This window comes from Indicator indicator, chromosome 34 (genome assembly GCF_027791375.1).
Source record: "Indicator indicator isolate 239-I01 chromosome 34, UM_Iind_1.1, whole genome shotgun sequence".
NCBI lineage: Eukaryota > Metazoa > Chordata > Aves > Piciformes > Indicatoridae > Indicator > Indicator indicator.
Genome location: NC_072043.1, coordinates 1,238,665 through 1,255,731, shown reverse-complemented (window position 1 = coordinate 1,255,731; position 17,067 = coordinate 1,238,665). Strand labels below are relative to the sequence as shown.

The 17,067-nt window shown below is 62.5% G+C and overlaps 2 protein-coding genes across 2 annotated transcripts; both read left to right on the top strand.

Annotated features, from left to right (window-relative positions):
• Positions 1-256: 256 nt before the first annotated feature.
• SCN2B (sodium voltage-gated channel beta subunit 2) lies at positions 257-4,087 on the top strand. Its single transcript, XM_054395524.1, has 4 exons — positions 257-439; positions 3,037-3,203; positions 3,546-3,756; positions 3,888-4,087. Exons 1-4 carry the CDS (start codon positions 370-372, stop codon positions 4,085-4,087), a joined length of 648 nt encoding a protein of 215 aa, XP_054251499.1. The 5' UTR covers positions 257-369.
• A 6,697-nt stretch (positions 4,088-10,784) lies between these two features.
• Positions 10,785-16,787, top strand: SCN4B (sodium voltage-gated channel beta subunit 4). The gene is made up of 5 exons (XM_054395525.1): positions 10,785-10,848; positions 14,726-14,889; positions 15,555-15,780; positions 16,438-16,567; positions 16,694-16,787. Exons 1-5 carry the CDS (start codon positions 10,785-10,787, stop codon positions 16,785-16,787), a joined length of 678 nt encoding a protein of 225 aa, XP_054251500.1.
• Positions 16,788-17,067: the final 280 nt, after the last annotated feature.

Here is a 17,067-nt window from a genome sequence, read left to right as displayed (position 1 = left end):
GGGACTCCCAGCAGGACCCAGCTCCTGGGCTGTCCTGGGCTCAGCAGGCTGCAGGAGCTGCTGTGTGCCACAGTCCAGGAGCAGACCCCGGGAGCAGCATTCCAGCGCCGGGCACCTTCTCCTCCTGCTCAGGGGAAAATTTTTCTGCCCTCCCACTTCCCTTGCTGAAATCCACCAACCATAGCATTTACTGCCTGCCTGCTCCAGCACCGCTCCAGCCATATTGGGCTGGGGAATAAAGCAGCTCCAATGTTTTATGTCACCGACACATAACCCGGGCGTTCGAAAAAACACCCAACCACCACCAACCAACTACCAAAATCCACACCAACACCAGGTCCTTCTCCATACATTAAAAAATCCTTCAAAATGAGCCCGGAAGCCTGGCTCCCGCAGCCCACCTTGTTCCTCACTGGCCTCAGCTTGCTCCTCTCGCTGGGTAAGTGTCAAACCTGACCCCTTGCATGCACAAGGCTGCCAGGGACCAGCACCCAGGCTGGGCAGAAGCAGCCTGTCTGGCTAGGATGTCCCCCCCGCAGCCCCTTCCCCACATGCCAGCCCCGAGGAGCCCCTCCTGTCCCCGGAGAAGCAGCGAGCGCCGCTGTGCCGCAAGGCTGGGGACGGAGGTGGTCCGCAAGGTGCCCTGCGGCAGCCTGCCAGTCGGGGGTGACCTCCTTTCGGGCAGGGTGGGGGGTACGGTGCCACTGCATCTTCCCTTCTAAGCGCCGTGTCCTGCTTGCTGGAGGGTTTGACTCAGCGCTGGGCTCTTTGCATGCCAGGCGGGGCTGCAGCGGGCACAGGGCGGGGGGAAGGCAGTTGTGGCTTTGCCTCGCTGGGGATGGCAGCGGCCGGTGGGCTGCGGGGGCCTTGTGGTGGTCCCTTGGCTTTCGGCTGGCTGCTGGGCTGGCCGACAAGGGGCTGGAGGCGCTGCATGGGGCGTGGGAGGGGGGGGATCTGCGGTCGCTGTGCTTCTGCCCTGCCCCGCAGCCGGCAGCGTTGTGTCAGCAGGACTGGGGCTGCATTGATTGGGATGAGGAAGGCCTTCCCGAAGGGATCCTCACACCGTCCTGCAGCTCCTGCCGGGCTGCTCCTGCTGTAGGAGAGAGGCTGGGAAATGGAGGAGGCAGAGCCCAGGCTTTGGAGGCTGTGGGTAATTTTACCCCCACCCCCCTCCAGCCCTGGGTGCAGGGTGTAGGGTGACAGAGAGCTTGGGAGGCTGCTCAGCACCCAAGGACACAGCCTGGACACTCTGACCCAGGGATTTTAGGGGTTTCTTTCCCCACCTCTTGTTGTGTGACACCCCACCTCACCCCGCCCCCCCCTCTCCCCCCCCGGGTGGCTATGGCAGTGGCAGAGTTTGGACCTGCACATGTAGGAGATGCCAGAGCATGTGTCCTCCATCTGCTGGCTGCCCATGAGGACTCTCAGCTGTGCCCTGCTGCTGCCCTGTCCAGGGCTGCCCCATTGCTGCAGAGACTGAGAGAGCCCCTGGTGGCATCTCAGCCCCCTCCAGAGCTCTGGGGCACCCCAAGGACACAGCACAAAGTGATGCCAGCCAACTGCAGGCACGCAGGGTGCAGCGCAAGGGTCCCCTCCAGCTGGGCCTGTAAAAGGGCCTTCTGGGATAGGCAGGGTCTTGCCCCTTACAAGGTTCTCTTGGAGGCATCTAAGAGGGTGGGCTGTGATGGGGCAGCAAGGCTGGGACACTGGCTTAGGCCTGGACACTTCATCCCTCCTTGGATGCTGCAACTTGTACCCAGGCACCAGCTCTCCCACCCCTGGCTCCCAGCACCCTGCACTGAGTGCTCACCACGGCTGCTCACAAGCAGGGAGCCATCTCCAGGGGCTTGGCCAGACCTGGTGGGCACCTCTGCCTCCAGAGAGCTGGCTTCAGGATGCTGTGGGCTCGAAGCAGCCCTCTTTGCAGCTTGGAAAAGCCTCTGTTCCCTGGCTACAGAGCCTGGCCCCTTTCCTGCCCTGCTTGCAGACGGAGCGGATTAGCCAGCGGAGCAGCCTTGACATGCATCCAGCTTGGCCACAGGGCTGGACTCAGGAGCACATCAGGAAGAAGGTTTGAGAGCAAAGAGCAGCAGCCAAAGGGGAGAGGTGAGGTGATGGGAAAGCACCTGCTGGCAGGGTCACTGTCCCAGCCCTGTGGGGTGCCACAGCCCCCCTCGTCCTTCCCAGCACCCTCCCAGGGCTCATCCCTCTGGTTCCTGGGGCTTAGCCTTCGAGGGTGCAGCTTGTTGGCTGCACAGGAGCCTGCCTGGGTGTGCACACCCCCCCTGTACAGGCTGGGCAGAACATGCAGGTGCTGGGTTTGGGGTGCCAGCAGACTAGGGGAGGTGCAGGAAAGGGGAGCAGGACACAGACCCCTCCTCCCTGCCCCTGCCCTGGGTGAGCCCTCCTGCCCTGCGAGCTGCACTGGGTAGCAACCTTTTTTCTCTGCCACAGCAAAATCAGGGCACAGGGACTAGCCTTGTCCCCCCAGGGGTGGCTGAGATCTTGACCTAGTCATTCCCAGCCAGAGAATCCTTCTGTGAGCAGCAGTGGGAGGGGGGAGCCTCTGCATTCCCCCTACAGCCACGAGGCTGCCCCCATTTGCTGCTGTGGTGCCAAGAGAGGCATCTGCTGAGCACAGGCATCAGCTCCTGCCTGGATGTGGCACTGAGCCCTGCCTGCTGATGCTGCAACCAGGAAAGCAGCAGGAAAACTCCTTCCAGGGCAGGCAGCAGAACTCATCAGGGCACAGTCAGAGCAGGTGTGGCACAGAGAGGGGTCATCAGCCCTTGCAGAGCAGGACCAAGGGATGTGGCTTCTCCTTTCTCATCCCCTGTCACTGCTGCACAGGGGAACCCTGGGCCTGGCTGGCCACAGCGTGGTCTGTGCCCTGAAGGCAATCCTAGGCCTGAAGGTGAGATCTGTGCTGCCAGCCAGGTGCAGGGTGGGAGATGGGCACAGCCCAGCAGCATGGCTGCTTGTGCCCCCTCTCTGAGTCACCTCCATCTCTGCACTTGCTCTCTGTGCCTGCGGCAGCACCCACAGGACTGGGCATGGAGGTCATGGCTCCTGCCACCATCAACGCTCTGAATGGCTCCTCTGTGAAGCTCTCCTGCACCTTCAACTCCTGCTACAAGGTGGAGAACAAGCAGTTCTCCCTCAACTGGACTTACCAGGAATGCTCAAACTGCTCTGAGGAGCTGGTGAGTCTCTCCAGGGGCTGGGGATCTGCTCAGAGGCTCTAGGACCAGCCTGTGTGCATAAAGAGCCAGCTGCCCCGATGTGGCAGGCCTGAGTGGGGAGGGGAGGGGACACCCTGTCCCTGGGTGCTGTGGTGGCCAGAGCTAAGCAGGGACCGTGCCACTCGTGGAGCTGAGTGGGTGCTGCCCAGCTCAGGGGTGAGCATGCAGTGTGGGCATGTGCCCAGGGCAGGACGTGCAGGGGAGGGGGATGGGGGTGGTGTTGGGGGGGTTGCCTGGTGGGGGCAGGTGAGCGGGTGGGGTGCCAAGCAGCGTCTCACCTCCCGTGCCACGGGGGCTGTCCAGTTCCTGCAGTTCCGGACGAAGATCATGAACAAGCAGCTGGACCGCTTCGGGAACCGGGTGGAGTTCACCGGCAACCCCACCAAGTACGACGTCTCCTTCACCCTCAAGAACGTGCAGCTGGAGGATGAGGGCACCTACAACTGCTACGTCCTGAACCCCCCCGACCGGCAGCGGGGCCACGCCAGCATCAGCCTCAAAGTGCTCACCAAAGGTAGGCGCTGGCGCTCTGCTGCCGGGCGCCCCCCCGGGCTCGCTGCTCCTTCACCCTGCCCCCTTCTGGTTACTGCCGCTGCCTGTCCCGGGTGAGGTCTCGTGCCCTGAGCCCCTACCCTGTCTCCCCAGAGCCCCCGAAGCACGACTCGACGGTGGCTGTCATCGTGGGTGCCTCTGTCGGGGGTTTCTTGGCCGTGGTGATCCTGGTGCTGATGGTAGTGAAATGTGTGCGCCGGAAAAAGCAGCAGAGGCTGAACACGGACGACCAGAAGACAGAGGAGGAAGGAAAGACAGATGGGGAAGGCAACCCGGACGAGGGCACCAAGTAACAACCCCCCCGGCTGCTCCTCCCTCTTCACCCCTGTACAGCGTGACCCCCTCGATGTGCTTCCCAGAGCAAGGATTTCTGTCTCCCCAGAGCATTCCTCCTTCCATCCAAGTACCCAACCCACCCGGAGCAGGGCACGGAGAGAAGGTGGCCCCCGGAGCCCGGCTGCAGCAGGCAGGGCTGGGGGAGGGTGGCTGCAACGCATCGAGGCTGCCCCTTGAGGCTGAGCTGGCACCAGTTTGTCCCAGTGGGGCCAGGCAGCCCCGTGCCCAGGTGCCCACACCCTGTCCCCGCTAGAAAAAGAGAGCCAGTGGCCAGCAGCTCCTGCCCTCGGGACCACGTCTCACCCCCGAGGTGGTCCTGCTGCGCCCAGAGTGTGGATGCTGCTGTGCCCATCCCCAGGGAATCCCCAAGAGCTGCCCTGTCTCCTCCTTGCCAATCCTGTCTGCCAGTGCTGAGGGTGCTGTGACAAGAAGCTCATGTTCCTCAGGGACTGTCCCAGCCAGCTTCGGAGCCACTGGCCAGGTGGTGGCCACCAGTCTGTGTGTGCTGGCTCTGAGCTTGGCTGGGTGCTGGAGCTGCTGGGGGCTTCTGGGGTGTGATGGATGTAGCCCTTTTGCCTCTTGGGCTGGTTTGGGCCTGAGCACCTCAGCCAAAGGTGCTGGGCTGACTTTTCTGTGCTCGTTTATCCTCTTGGAGAGGGTGATGGGAAATGTTCTTCTGTGCCAAACCCAGGCAGTGAGGTGCAGCTGCTAGGGATGAAGAGCTTCTGGAGGAAGAGGAGGTCCTGGGTACTAGCTGAGAAGAACTGGGCACAACTGAGGGTTCAGAGGCAGCTCTGTCACCTCTGCCAAGCCTGCCCCCTCCAGCCTCCCTGCAGAGCACTGCTCAGTCTGTAACTGCCATGCAACGCACTGCCAGCCTGCCCAGCCCCCTCAGACCCTGCCATGCCCCAGCCCCTGCCCTGCTCTGGCAGCTCCCCCAGTTCCTGGTGAGCAGTGGCCTGGACAGCTCATGGGGTACAGGTGTGAGCAAGCAGTGACCCCCAGCTGGTCCTACCACGCTGCAGTGCAGGGGGATGCAGTGAGCCCCAAGGCTGGCAACTGATGGTCCTGCCAGCACTGGGCTCGCTGCCTGCCCTTGGGCAAGCCCCTTTGCCTCCTGTGCCAGACCTGGCAGCCAGGCTGTGCTGGCTGGAGCATGCCAGGGGCTCACACTGGGGCCTCTTGCAGGTCAGACAGGGAAAATGACCCAGGGAAGTGCCCCCTGTCATGCTGTGCCTGGGCTTTTCCTCCCCCGTGGCAGGTGGGATGTGAGGCAGCGCATGGAGCCCCAGGGGACACCACCTGACGGAGGTCCCCTGTCACCCACGAGCAGCACTGCCAGGGGAGAAGGGAGACCTTCATCCCAGCAGTGCCACGAGTGATGCCATCAGGCCCCGGGGATGGAGGGACAGCCATGCACTCCCTGCTCTACCCCATTGCCTTGTGCCCAGCCCCACGTGCCCTCTGCACCCTGCTCCACCTCGCTGGGCTCTGTGCCGCTCCCCTTCCCGTCTGCCGCAGGAATGTACCATGTCTACCGGGCACTGCCCCCCCTCGCCCGCGGGCTCTGCTGCCCAGGGAGGGCTGGGCACAGGCTGCCTGCCCCCTGCACACTCCCCCACCCTCACGGATGGCTTTCCCCAGTCAGTGCCAACGGGGAGCTGGCCACAAGGCAGGTTCCCCAGGACCGTCTGCTGCTCGAAGCTGAGCCCTGCGCGGCTCCGCAGGGGCTGGGCTGGCACCTCCGTGGCCAGAGGCCTCTGGCTGCTGCCTGTGCCCAGCCCTGCATCTGCCTTTCATTTCTCTCATGCACTGTCCTTGGATTGCAACTTGCCAATGCCTCTGTACAGAGCTGTACCCAGCAGAGCCTACAAATACAGAGCTACCCACAGGAGGCTGCTCGGGTCTGACTCTGGCTTCGGGCTGCGCCTCCTGGGCACTTCACTTTGCCCAACACTCTGCCCAGGACAGGATGTTTGTATTGCTCTTTGTACAGTTCAACAAAACAACAACCAAACACAAAACTTTGCACTCGGTGCTTATGTGCTGCTGGAGGGGCAAAAGGAGGGTCCCTTCCCCCTGCTCTGCCCCCAGAGGGGGCAACAAGGCTCCTGCATGCCCAGAGCTGGCACCCACTGTGGCACCAGGGTGGTAAAGGAGGCCTGGGCAGCCTGGGCTTCCACAGCTCACCCACCAGGAGCTGACACAGAGCCAGCAATATGCAGAGCAGTGCATGAGAGCTCCCAGTGCTGCCTGAGTCTTCCTGCACTGAGATTTCAGGGGTGGTGGTACCCCCCATGTCTGCTCTCCAGCTTAGCAATCTGGCAGTGCTGCACTGAGGCACAGCTGGGGCACAGTTAATTGGCACATCCATCAATTACATACCACAGAGACAGGGGGCGAGGGGGCAGCTCTGCCAGCTGCCCTGCAGTTTGGGCTCCTGAATGCACACACATCCCAAGCCCCCACACAGGCAGGCACATTTCCCCTACCCCTGCCACTTTCCTGGGCTACAGCTGCCTGCCTGCCTGCCCCCCCTGCCTGCTCCCAGGGACCTCACCTTGCTCAGCCAGCTGGTCCTTGGGGTCCCTTTCAACCTGGCATCCTGTGATTCTCCTGCTCCCAGCAGCAGGGTGACACTGAGCAGCACCAGCAGTGCCTGGCCCGGGCACGGTGCCCTGCACACCTTGCTGTCTGCCTGTGGGGCTAACTCTGCAGAGCAGGCACCAAAATCACCTCCCATGCCCTCTGCTGACACAGCCCAACGGCGCTGGACGGCTGCTGGGGGCGCAGCCCAGCCAGGCTGCAGTCAGACCTGGCCCCTGGCAGGACACAGCTTTGCTGCTGCAGAGGAGCAGCTCTCAGGAAGGGGGCACACGGCTCTGCCCACCCACCCCGATGGAGGGGCAAGGACAGCCCTAGGCGAAGGGGTTGGGGACCCACGGGCTGGCAGTCTGGGGACACCTCTGGGAGAGTCACTGTCAAGAAGCTCGGGAGGAAGGCTGGCACGGTGGGATGCCAGAGGAGAGCCCACGGGACTCAAGGGTGAGTTTCCAGCACTGCAAGGGAGCAGGGGCAGTGGCTGCAAGCCCTCCCCCCCAGTGCCAGGGCTTCACAGATGCCCCCGAGCAGGGGACAGAGCATTCCATCTGCTTGGGTCAGGTGGGATGGGAAGTACTGAAGAGCAAGAGAGCAGAGCAGGTCAGGGCATGGCGGGCACCTTTGCTCCGTGCTGTGCAGAGAGCCTTGGTGGGAGCCCAGAGCCGCTGCCCCCACGGCGCCACTGCAGCCTGGCCACCCTCCTGGGGCTGGAAAGGAGGCAGCGAACTCTGGTTGCTGAGGGGTGAGAAGGGCAGTGCTGGAAAACCAGAGCTGGGGAACGTCCGGTGGAGGTGGCCTCGGGCAGTGCCAGCTCAGGAAGAAACTTTCTCCTGAGGCACAGGGTGGCTGCCTGAATGCTTCTTGCAGATGCCTCTGCAGTGGCTGCCTGGGGACGCTGCTCCCCTTTCCCTGCTTTTATTAAAGGGCACTTGAAAGGGGTGGAGGAAGCTGCTCACCCCGGGGGACAGCCAGCTCTGCCTGGAGGGGACGAAGCAGCAGCAGTCAGGACATCTAAGCACAGAGAGAAGGAGGCAGCGAGAGGGGAAAGCTCCGAGGGAGAGCTGCAGGCAAGGGAGGGCTGGGAATGACAAAGGCAGCCAAGCACTCACCCGCAGTCTGCGTGCCCGGGACCCCTCGCTCAGCTCCCAGCCTGGCCCAGCTGGGATGGTCCTGCAGTGTGTGCTCACTGCGAGCGTCTCCTCCCTGCTGCCAGCTCCCGGGCTGCCAGCTCCCGGGCTGCCAGGGCAATTGTCTTTTAAAGGTCACAGCCAGAGGACCTTGCAGTAAATAAAAGGTGCTGATGGGAAGCTCTGCTCCAGTGTTGCCACCTCCTCCATCGGCAGGAGGGCTCTGCCTGCTCCTGGCCGGGGAGCCCAGCGTCCCCTGGCTCTGGGAGCAGTGGAAGGGAGCCAGGGCTGTCCTCCCATTGCTGCTGGCAGTGGGGCTGGGGCTGCACCCAGCAGGATGCTCCAGGGCAGCTGGGGCCAGTGCTGTGCCTGCTGCACTGAACTGGGAGCCTGCAGCCCAGCTGCTCTGCCCAGCCCTGCCCTGCTGGCTCTGTACCCACGTGGAGGGAAGCAGGAGCCCTCCTTGGGGAGAGCCTGGCACTTTAACCCTCCCAGCTCTGTAAGTGCCAGGTGAGAGGGAGTGAGGGCTACACAGGGACCTGGCAGCCACTGTGACCCTCCTGGCAGGCTTCGAGCCAGCTGGCAGCACAGCTGAGCCCTTCTTCCTGTGCCCTGGGAGGTGACAGTGCCCGAGCAGAGGGTGGTCACCTTGCCTGAAACCAGACACAGCAGCCTTGTGCTGGGCTCAGCAGAACAAGTTTCCGCTGAGCCACAGAATCCCAGGTGCCATGCTGGGCATCACAGCATCATGGCACAAGCCTGAGGCCAGCTGCTGTGGGTGCCCTTCCCTTGCCAGGGCACACACAGCTCACCCAGGCTGGGCTATGGCAGAGCAGAGCAGCAGCAGATGTCTCACCAGAGCAGTCAGCCGAGGAAACCAGTCAGAGCTGCCAAGTGTGACAGCTCCATCAGGTCCCCGTGGCAAGCAGTGCCTGCTCCCAGCCTGGGGGCAGCAGGGCCAGGAGGGCAGGGCTGGCCCCGGGGGTTGGGGGGCAGCAGGAGCAGGCAGCACAACCTCTGCAGGGATGCTCAGCAGGGGGAGAGTGGCTGCGCCCAACTCCACTCACCTTTTTGGAAGCAAACTTGGCAGACACCTGAGCATCCCAGGAAGGAGTCCTCCACACGGCATGGCCTTTCCCTGCAGCAGGGCATGGGTGCCACTGTCTCAGGTCTCTCTGCTCCTGCTTGGTTGGATGCTGGAGGGTCCAGACTCGACCTTAGCCCCCTACTCACTTCAGCCCCTGTGACCGTGGCCCTAGCAGCCATCATGCTCTCTTGCATGACAGGCGTTCCTCCCTCCACCCCCTCCGGACCTCTCTGCTGAGCTGCAACTCAGAGGTGTGCCACCCCCACGCAATTAGCAAGGCTCCAGCAGAGGCAGCGCTCCTCCTCCTGCCTCAGCACACCTCCTGCCTGGCCGCCAGCACCTGCAGCTCTGCTCACCGAGCTGGAACCATCACCTGGCCGTGTCCATCACCCAGACACGTCCATCACCTTTCTGTATCCATTACCTGGCTATATCCATCCCCCAGCTGTATCCATCACAGCTGCTCCCCCCAGACACCTCCTGCTGCATCAGCAATACTCTCCCAGGCTGCTCCTGCAGCACTGGCTGCCAGCGCTGTCCAGCCTGCTCTGCCTGTACTTTTCCTGTCTCTGCTGCCAGCTCTGCAGCCCAAACTCCTCAGCCCACAGGCACTGCTGGCACCTTCTCAGGATCCCCTGGGATGTCCCTGTGCCCTGCAAAGCCTCCTGCTTTCCATCTTTCCTCCTGCTTCACTCTTCTGGCCAGGTGAGAAGACAAGCGAGCTGCAAAGGGAACTGGAGTGGGGGTGAGGATTGCTTCAAGGTGCCCTGGAGTGGGGTTGAGGAGTGCCTCAAGGTACCCTGGAGTGGGGGTGAGGAGTGCCTCAAGGTGCCCTGGAGCTGACAGGCAGTGGCACCCTGGACACAACATCCCTGTGGATTAGCTGCTCTCACACCCGAGAAGCAGCAGTCCTGTTTGGGAAGGCAATGCTGTAGTTCTGTACCAGCAAGGGAGGTGCAGCCTCTTCTGGCATGAGCTGTACTGGGATGTGTGCCTGGTGCCAGCCCAGAGGAAGGCTCAGTGCTGTTCCTGCCCCACGAGCAGGGCAGCAACCCCTCCCCCTTCCCGCCCAGCCTGTTCTGGGGATGCGTCACCTCCATCAAGCTGCTGCTCAGCACAGGAGCCTGGCTGCCTAATGGAGCTGGGCACAAGGGTACAGCTCTATCTTTGGCCACCACATCACCAGAGGCCTCCATTAGGAGGGCCCCTACCACCCAGCATTTGGGCTGTGGTCTGCTGAGCTCAGGGCTAATGGATGTGCTGGTGGGGAAAAGGTTGCTGAGATGTGAACTTGTGTGCAGCCAGCTGTCCCAGAACCATCTCACGGTGAGGAAATTCCAATTTCAGTGATGCCATTGGTGCCAGGTGCATCCTGCTGCAGCCCTGCCCATTACAGACATGCTCCGTGCCCCCCTGCCCACCTGCAGAACTGTCTGCTGGGGGAGGGAGGGGGCAGGGAGGTGCTGGGAGGGGGAGCAGGGAGCCTCGGGGGTCACCCTGCACAGTTACACTGAGCAGGATCCGATCCCCAGCTCTAGGACCTGCTGTTGTCCTTTGGGAAGCCACCAGCCTGTGCTCCCCCAGCCCACCCCGTGGCCCTCACCCCAGCACCTCCGCGATGTGGAGACAGAAAAAGCGGCACCCCCCGGGGCTGGGGGTGCGGGGGTGAGCGGAGCAGCTTGGAGGAAGGCGGAGGAGCGCGGAGCAGCGAGGGGGAGGGCGCAGCGCGGCCCCGCCCGGCACGGCCCCTCCCGGCACTGCTCGCCCTCGGCGGGGGCGGCCAGAGCCGGGCGGCTGCGGGCCAGCACGGAGCGGAGCGGACCGCAGCGCCCCGCAGCCATGGCCCCGGGCTCGCCCCCCGCCCGCCGCCGCCCCGCTCCGCGCCTGCTGGCCGCGCTGCTGGGTAAGGGGCGCGGTGGGGAGCACCGGACAGCCGGGGGGGCACCGGGGACCCGCTCTGCCCCGGGCACCGCTGCTGGCCTTCTGCCCATCCTCGGCTCTCCCGGCAGCCCGGCGTGCGGGGTGGTCGTGGGGCCGCCCCCGGCTTCCAGCACCCTCCCGCCCCGAGGCGCGGTGACCCCCGCTTGACGCTCGGCTGCTCCGCACCCCGCACCGCGGCGGCCCCGGGCAGCGCTCGGGGGGAGCTCCCGGCGCTGATGAGGCTCTCTCTGCTCTGCAGCCCCGAAGCACTGAGGATAAGTGACTTGTCCAAGGTGACTTCGAGCGGACTCCGAAGCGCTCTCCGGCCCCTGCCGTGCCCGCAGCGGTTCCGCCATCGCCCGAGCTGCCCTCCGGGAGCACTGCTGCGGCTGCACCCCCGCTTTGCCCGGCGCTGCGAGCGGGGACCGCGGCTGCCCGCGAAAGGGAAGCGGGGAGCAGGCGTGGGGCAGCCATGCACGGCTTCGGCGCAGCCGCCAGCACCCACAGGTCATCCTCGTTACGGCTCATTCCGTCCGGCAACCATCGCATGCGCTTCTTCCCGGGGACGAGCCCACGCTGCAGGGCTGATGCTTGCAGCATGACGCCCAGCCCTGTGCCCGGCCCTGCCTGAGACCCCCAGCTGCAGGGTGGAGGAAGGGGCTTGCGGCCATCCCGTCCCTCCTGCCACGCCTGGAGCTGGTTCCAGCCACCTGCATCAACCCTCACACACCTGCCACACTCCTGCTCGTGTTGATCGTCCTCGTGCCGGTGGGCACGGCGAGCCTGGAACCTGCTGCCTCTGCAGCTCTGGCTGTGAGGAAGCCCCCCCGGGACGTGCTTTAGAGGGCATAGTTCTTAAGTGTGTTTTAAGTGAGCTGGAGACACGAAAAGACATGTAAGTACCTGGCTCCCTGCAGGATCTGGCTGCTGCCACTTGGTTGCAAGTGTCTGCTCAGAACAATGCAGCGTGGGCTGCCTTTGGCATGGGGCTGGCACTGGGGTGGTAGGAGAGACCCAGAGGCACTGGAGGTCTGGGCTCCAGGCTGTGGAGGTGGGAACCTGAGGTGGGCTGGGAGCCTGGAGGTGGGAAAGTGCTGGGGCAGGTCTCTGCATCTTCCAGGGATGCTGTGCTTTCCAGGGAGTGGCACTGGGCTCCTGGCAGCACCAAGGAGCCACCACACAGCTTCTGCCGTTGGTACCCACAGGAGGGGCGAGGCCCACGTGTCCTGTCCTGGGGTACAGGGTAGCCAGGGAGCTCCTCTTGTCCAGCTTCAGGGGACAGGAACCCGGCCAGTCTGCCAGACATGGCTGGCTGGCTGTGCCAGGAGGTCGTGGTGGTGTTTCTGGGCAATGAGAGTTTGTGGAGAGAAGCTTCCTCACGGGTGGTGGAGGTGCCCTGTGCCTTTTGAGGTCGATCCTGTGCACCCTTTCATTAGGACACAGGTTCCCAGGCTGCAGCAAAAGCAGGGGGCGCCAGCACCCCATGGAGGAAAGTCTTGCTCTGGGCTGGCCTGGGGGTCTCTTGCTGCTGGGGCTGGGCTTGGATCCTGGGCTGCACACTCAGCACTGCTGCACGTTGAGCTGCTTGGCTCTGGGACCCCTCCTCGGGGAGCTCACTCTCTGCAAGAGCAAGGAGCAGGGCTCTGCAAGAGTGGCTGCTCCCAGTTCCCCAGTCTCTTGGGGAAACCTTGTGCCCCAGAGGGGCTTGCTTCGTGCCGTGGAGGTTGAGGCTCTGGGGGGTGCAAAGTGAGACAGCTTTGGGCATCCGGAAAAGTATCGGTGGCAGCTGGTGTGGCAGGTTCCGGCAGTCAGCTGCCAGTGTTATGTGTGCTCTGTTTAGTGCTAACTCAGCAGTTCTGCCTTCCTGAGCCCATGGCCTGGCAGGAGCCAGCTCAGCCCCCGTGCACCCCCCACGTTCAAGCCAGGCTACATCCTGAGCTTCTCCTGGTGGCAGACAGGATCAGAAGTGTTACAAACTGCAGGGGAAGGTCCCTGCTGGCAGTGGCTGTCCCCTCGCAGCTCTCTGCCTACTCAGCCATACCTGCAGGGCCAGGCATCCCTCTGCTTACTCCAGGTAGCAGCACAATTCCCCTGGGATACTCCTGCTTGTGTGAAGTCCCCTTTGTAAGCATCCCCAGCGCTGGCCTCCGAGCCTGACAAGCTGCAGCAGGAGACCTCCATCTGGTGGGGACCTGCTCCCATGACGTTAGCTCAAGCCTCTCAGGCAAATGGGAAGAGCTTCTTTGTGAAGTTAAATAACTCCTTCCCTGCAGTGCCTGCGATGCAGCACTGCAGCAGGGCCCAAAGCCCAGAATGCAGGGCTCTGGGCTTGGCTTGGGCTGCGACGTGCCTGGGGAGTTGTTAGCACTGGCTTGAGTGGGAGAATAAATCAGCAGCTGAGCAGGCTGCAGCCAGAGGAGAGCCCAGGGCAAGGAGTTTGAAGCTGTGTGGAAGAGCTGTGTGCCCTCTCTTTGGGGCTGCCAGAGGAAAGCTGTGTAGGGAGGGCTTAGGACCCTTTGGTGGAGGGGAGGACAGAGTGCTCAGCTGGGTTGTGTCATGTCTTGGGCTTGTGATAGGATGAGGGGGAATGGATTGAACCTTGAGGAGGGCAGATTGAGACTGGAGATGAGGAAGACACTCTTTCCAGTGAGGGTGGGGAGACACTGGAACAGGTTGCCCAGGGAAGTTGTAGATGCTCCCTCCCTGGAGGTCAGATCGGAGGAGGATTTGAGCAACCTGAGCTGGTGGGAGGTGTCCCTGCCCATGGCAGGGGCTTGGAACTGGATGATCTTGAAGGTCTCTTCTAACCCAAACCGTTCTGTGAATCTATACCACATGACAGGAGGCAGCACCCTGCAGTGGGGCTGCTGGGGCTGGCCTGGAGCAAAGCATTCCTGTGCCCCCCAAGAAGGGTTTGTGTGGGCACTGCTGGCCCAGCTTGGTGCACTGGGGTGCAGTGCCAGGCCCCAGTGTGGGACCTCAGGAGCTTTTAGGCATAGCCATGGCTCCTGCCACCAGGCTTGTACCTGCTCCCCCAGGCTTCTCTCCATGCTGCTGGGGAGGAGAGGAGCAGGAGAGCCACCTTCTGTGGTTTGAAGGTCATCTGTCAGCTACAGCAGGAGAGGAGCTCTCTGCCAGGCAGGCTGAGGGGTGCTGCTTCTCACACAGCTTCAAGGACCTTGGCTGGGCTGGGGGACAGTGGAGTGGCAGCCATCCAGGACAGCAGTGCTAATTAGTGCTCCAGCTCCCTGCTTGAAGAACAGAGAGCTCTGCTCTGCTTTGGGCTTTTTTCCTTCCCCCACCCCCTCTGCCCCATAAGGCTGAGCTGAAGGCCTTGTGGATAATATGCAAATCAGGGCTTTCATTTGCATACTTTAGCTGTAGTGATATTATGGCTCCCTTTGAATCCAAGCTGGCCCTGTGGGTGCCAGCCAGCCCCTGCCCTTCCTCCTGGAGTGGGTCCTTTGGCTCTGCCAAGCTGTCCTGGGCTTGGGGACCAGTGTGTGCCATGCCCAACGGGACAAGGGGTAACAAACCCCCAGGGTAGGGGAGCAAAGCTGAGCTCATGGTCCCTGGACTGAGGCTTTAAGGATGAGGATGCTGTGGGTCCTTGGTGGAGCCAGGAGCAGGAGCTGGAACATGCTCCCTGGGATGGGCTCCCCATGGCAGATGGTGCCCCAGGGGCATGGTACCTTGTACAGAAACTTCTCCTCCCTGCCCCATCAGCCCCAGGGGGTGCATGGCTGCAACAGAGCCCTGCAGCAGTCCTGGCTGCATCTCATCCCATGCCACCCCAGGAAGGACCAGGGTGGGCTGCATGCTGGGGCTGTGTCCTCACTCTCCTCCCCTCTCCCTGCCAGGTCTGCAGGTCGTTGCCATCGCCTTCGCCTTGGAGGTGTCTGTGGGGAAGACCAACACAGTGATGGCTCTGAACAGCTCCAATGTCCTGCTGCCCTGCACCTTCACCACCTGCATTGGCTTTCAGGACCTGGTCTTCACCTGGTATTTCAACTCCACAGAGCTGGTGGGTTGCTCTCTGGGCTTTGCCTGTTTTCCTGGCAGGTCCCTTTGTGTTTCCTGCTGCAAACCCTGTGGCTCTGGGAAGGAAGGTTCCCTTTCCCCTCTTGCAGAATTCCCTTTCCTCGAAGCAAGGGAATGGGGCTGTGCAAGCAGGAGGATTCCCTGGCATGTCTGTGCCTTTGGCATAAAGCTGGCCTGGATTTTCTGCTGCCCACAGGCTCATCTCTTTGCCTAAGTTGATCATAAAATGATCAGCTGCAAGTCTGCACTTTGGCCCAACTCTGGTTCATTTCCTGCTCCTGCTCTTGCTGCTCCATAGGTGCTGCATAGATTAGCTTCCTGCTGGGAATATTCTGCTCTTCAGCTCCTTAGCAGCAGGGCTGCTCTAGAGCAGGTCTGTCCCTACATTCTGGCCAGCCCTGGATGGCCCTAGAGCAAGGGACCCTTCCCTGCCCTGGGGTTCTCCTGTCTTTTGTGTGGTCTGTACCCTTGCTGCAGGGCATGGCAGCTGGCCCTGTTGCTTCAGATGCCCTTCCATGGCCATTCTGGCTTCACTGGGGCATGCTGGGACACTTGGCTGTATGTGCAGAGCTGGGGCAGGACACCTGGAAGCTTTCCCTCTCGTGGGGAGCCCAGCTGAGCCCACGTCCTGCATCTCTCCCTCTGCAGATTTACCAAGGCAAGATAAAGAGCAAAACCTCTGAGCCCACGGTGGTGACCAGCAACCCACGGGTGGAGTTCGTGGGCTCCACCACGGGGAAGGACAACAACATCTCCATCCTGCTGAACAGTGTGGAGTTCAGTGATGCTGGCAAGTACACCTGCCATGTCAAGAACCCCAAGGAGAAGAATGCCCAGCACAATGCCACCATCTTCCTCACCGTGGTCCAGAAGAGTAAGTGTGGGTGTGGTGGCACTGGGGGTGCAGACACTGATGACCCCTCCTTGGCTCCCAGGTGAGGCCATGAACTGAGTGCCCAGTGCTGAGGGCACTGGAACACCTCTGTGTGAGGAGAGGCTGAGAGCTGGGGATGGTTAGCTTGAGGAAGAGGAGGCTGAGGGGAGGCTCTTATGAATGCTTGCAAATGTCTAAGGGGTGGGTGTCAGGAAGGTGGGGCCAGACACTTCTCAGTGGTTCCCAGTGACAGGACAAGAGGTGATTGGCACAAACTTGAACACAGGAAGTTTCTTCCAAACATGAGGAGGAACTTCTGTGCTGTGAGGGTGGCAGAGCCCTGGAGCAGGCTGCCCAGAGAGGTGGTGGAGTCTCCATCTCTGCAGACTTTCAAGCCCCACCTGGAAGTGCCCCTGTGTGACCTGCCCTGGGTGATGCTGCTCTAGCAAGGGGTTGGACTGGATAATCTCCAGAGGTCCCTTCCAACCCCTCCCATTCTGTGATTCCTGGAGGTAGTTGGCATCTCAGAAGGGCAAGCGCTGGCCTCCTGCCCCTCTGTGCTGTGGGGCAGTGGCTGCTGGAAGGGGTCCCTGCTCTCCTGGAGGGGCCTTGCAGCTGCCCCCCTCCTGGGGCCCCTCAGCACCTTCTCTCCTGCAGTGGTGGAGACAGACAACACTGTGACCCTCATCATCGTGGGCGTGGTGGGGGGGCTCATCGGCCTCCTCATCCTCTTCATGCTCATCAAGAGGGTTGTGCTCTTCATCATCAAGAAGACCCAGGATGGGAAGTGAGTGCGGGCGGCAGCCCTGGCACCCTTTGGCGAGCGGTACCAGGGGGCCGGGGGGCGGCGGTGAGAGGGGCCGGGGGGTGTGGGGGTTGGGGTCTGTCAGCTGGCCCTGTGCTCCTCCCCCAGGAAGGAATGTCTCGTGAGCTCCTCGGGGAACGACAACACCGAGAACGGCTTGGCCGGCTCCAAGGCAGAGCAAAAAGCACCACCAAAGGCATGAAGCAGTGGCACCCCCTGTCCGTGCCTGCCCGGCGGCGGGGAGGCTGGGCAGGGGCACAAACCTTGCCCTTTTCGTTTCTTTCGGGACTGCCAACGCTTGAGACATGTTTCTATGACACACGTGCCTGCAACCTGCACTGCTTCTGGGGACAGGCTTCGGCTGCCGCGGGGACTGGGAGCTTTCTCCTGGGCTCGGACCGGGATGCTGCGGGCGCAGGGGGAGCTGCCTGCTCCGCTCTGAGCGGAGGCAAGAGGTGCTGAGAGGGCAGGAAGGGTGCTGG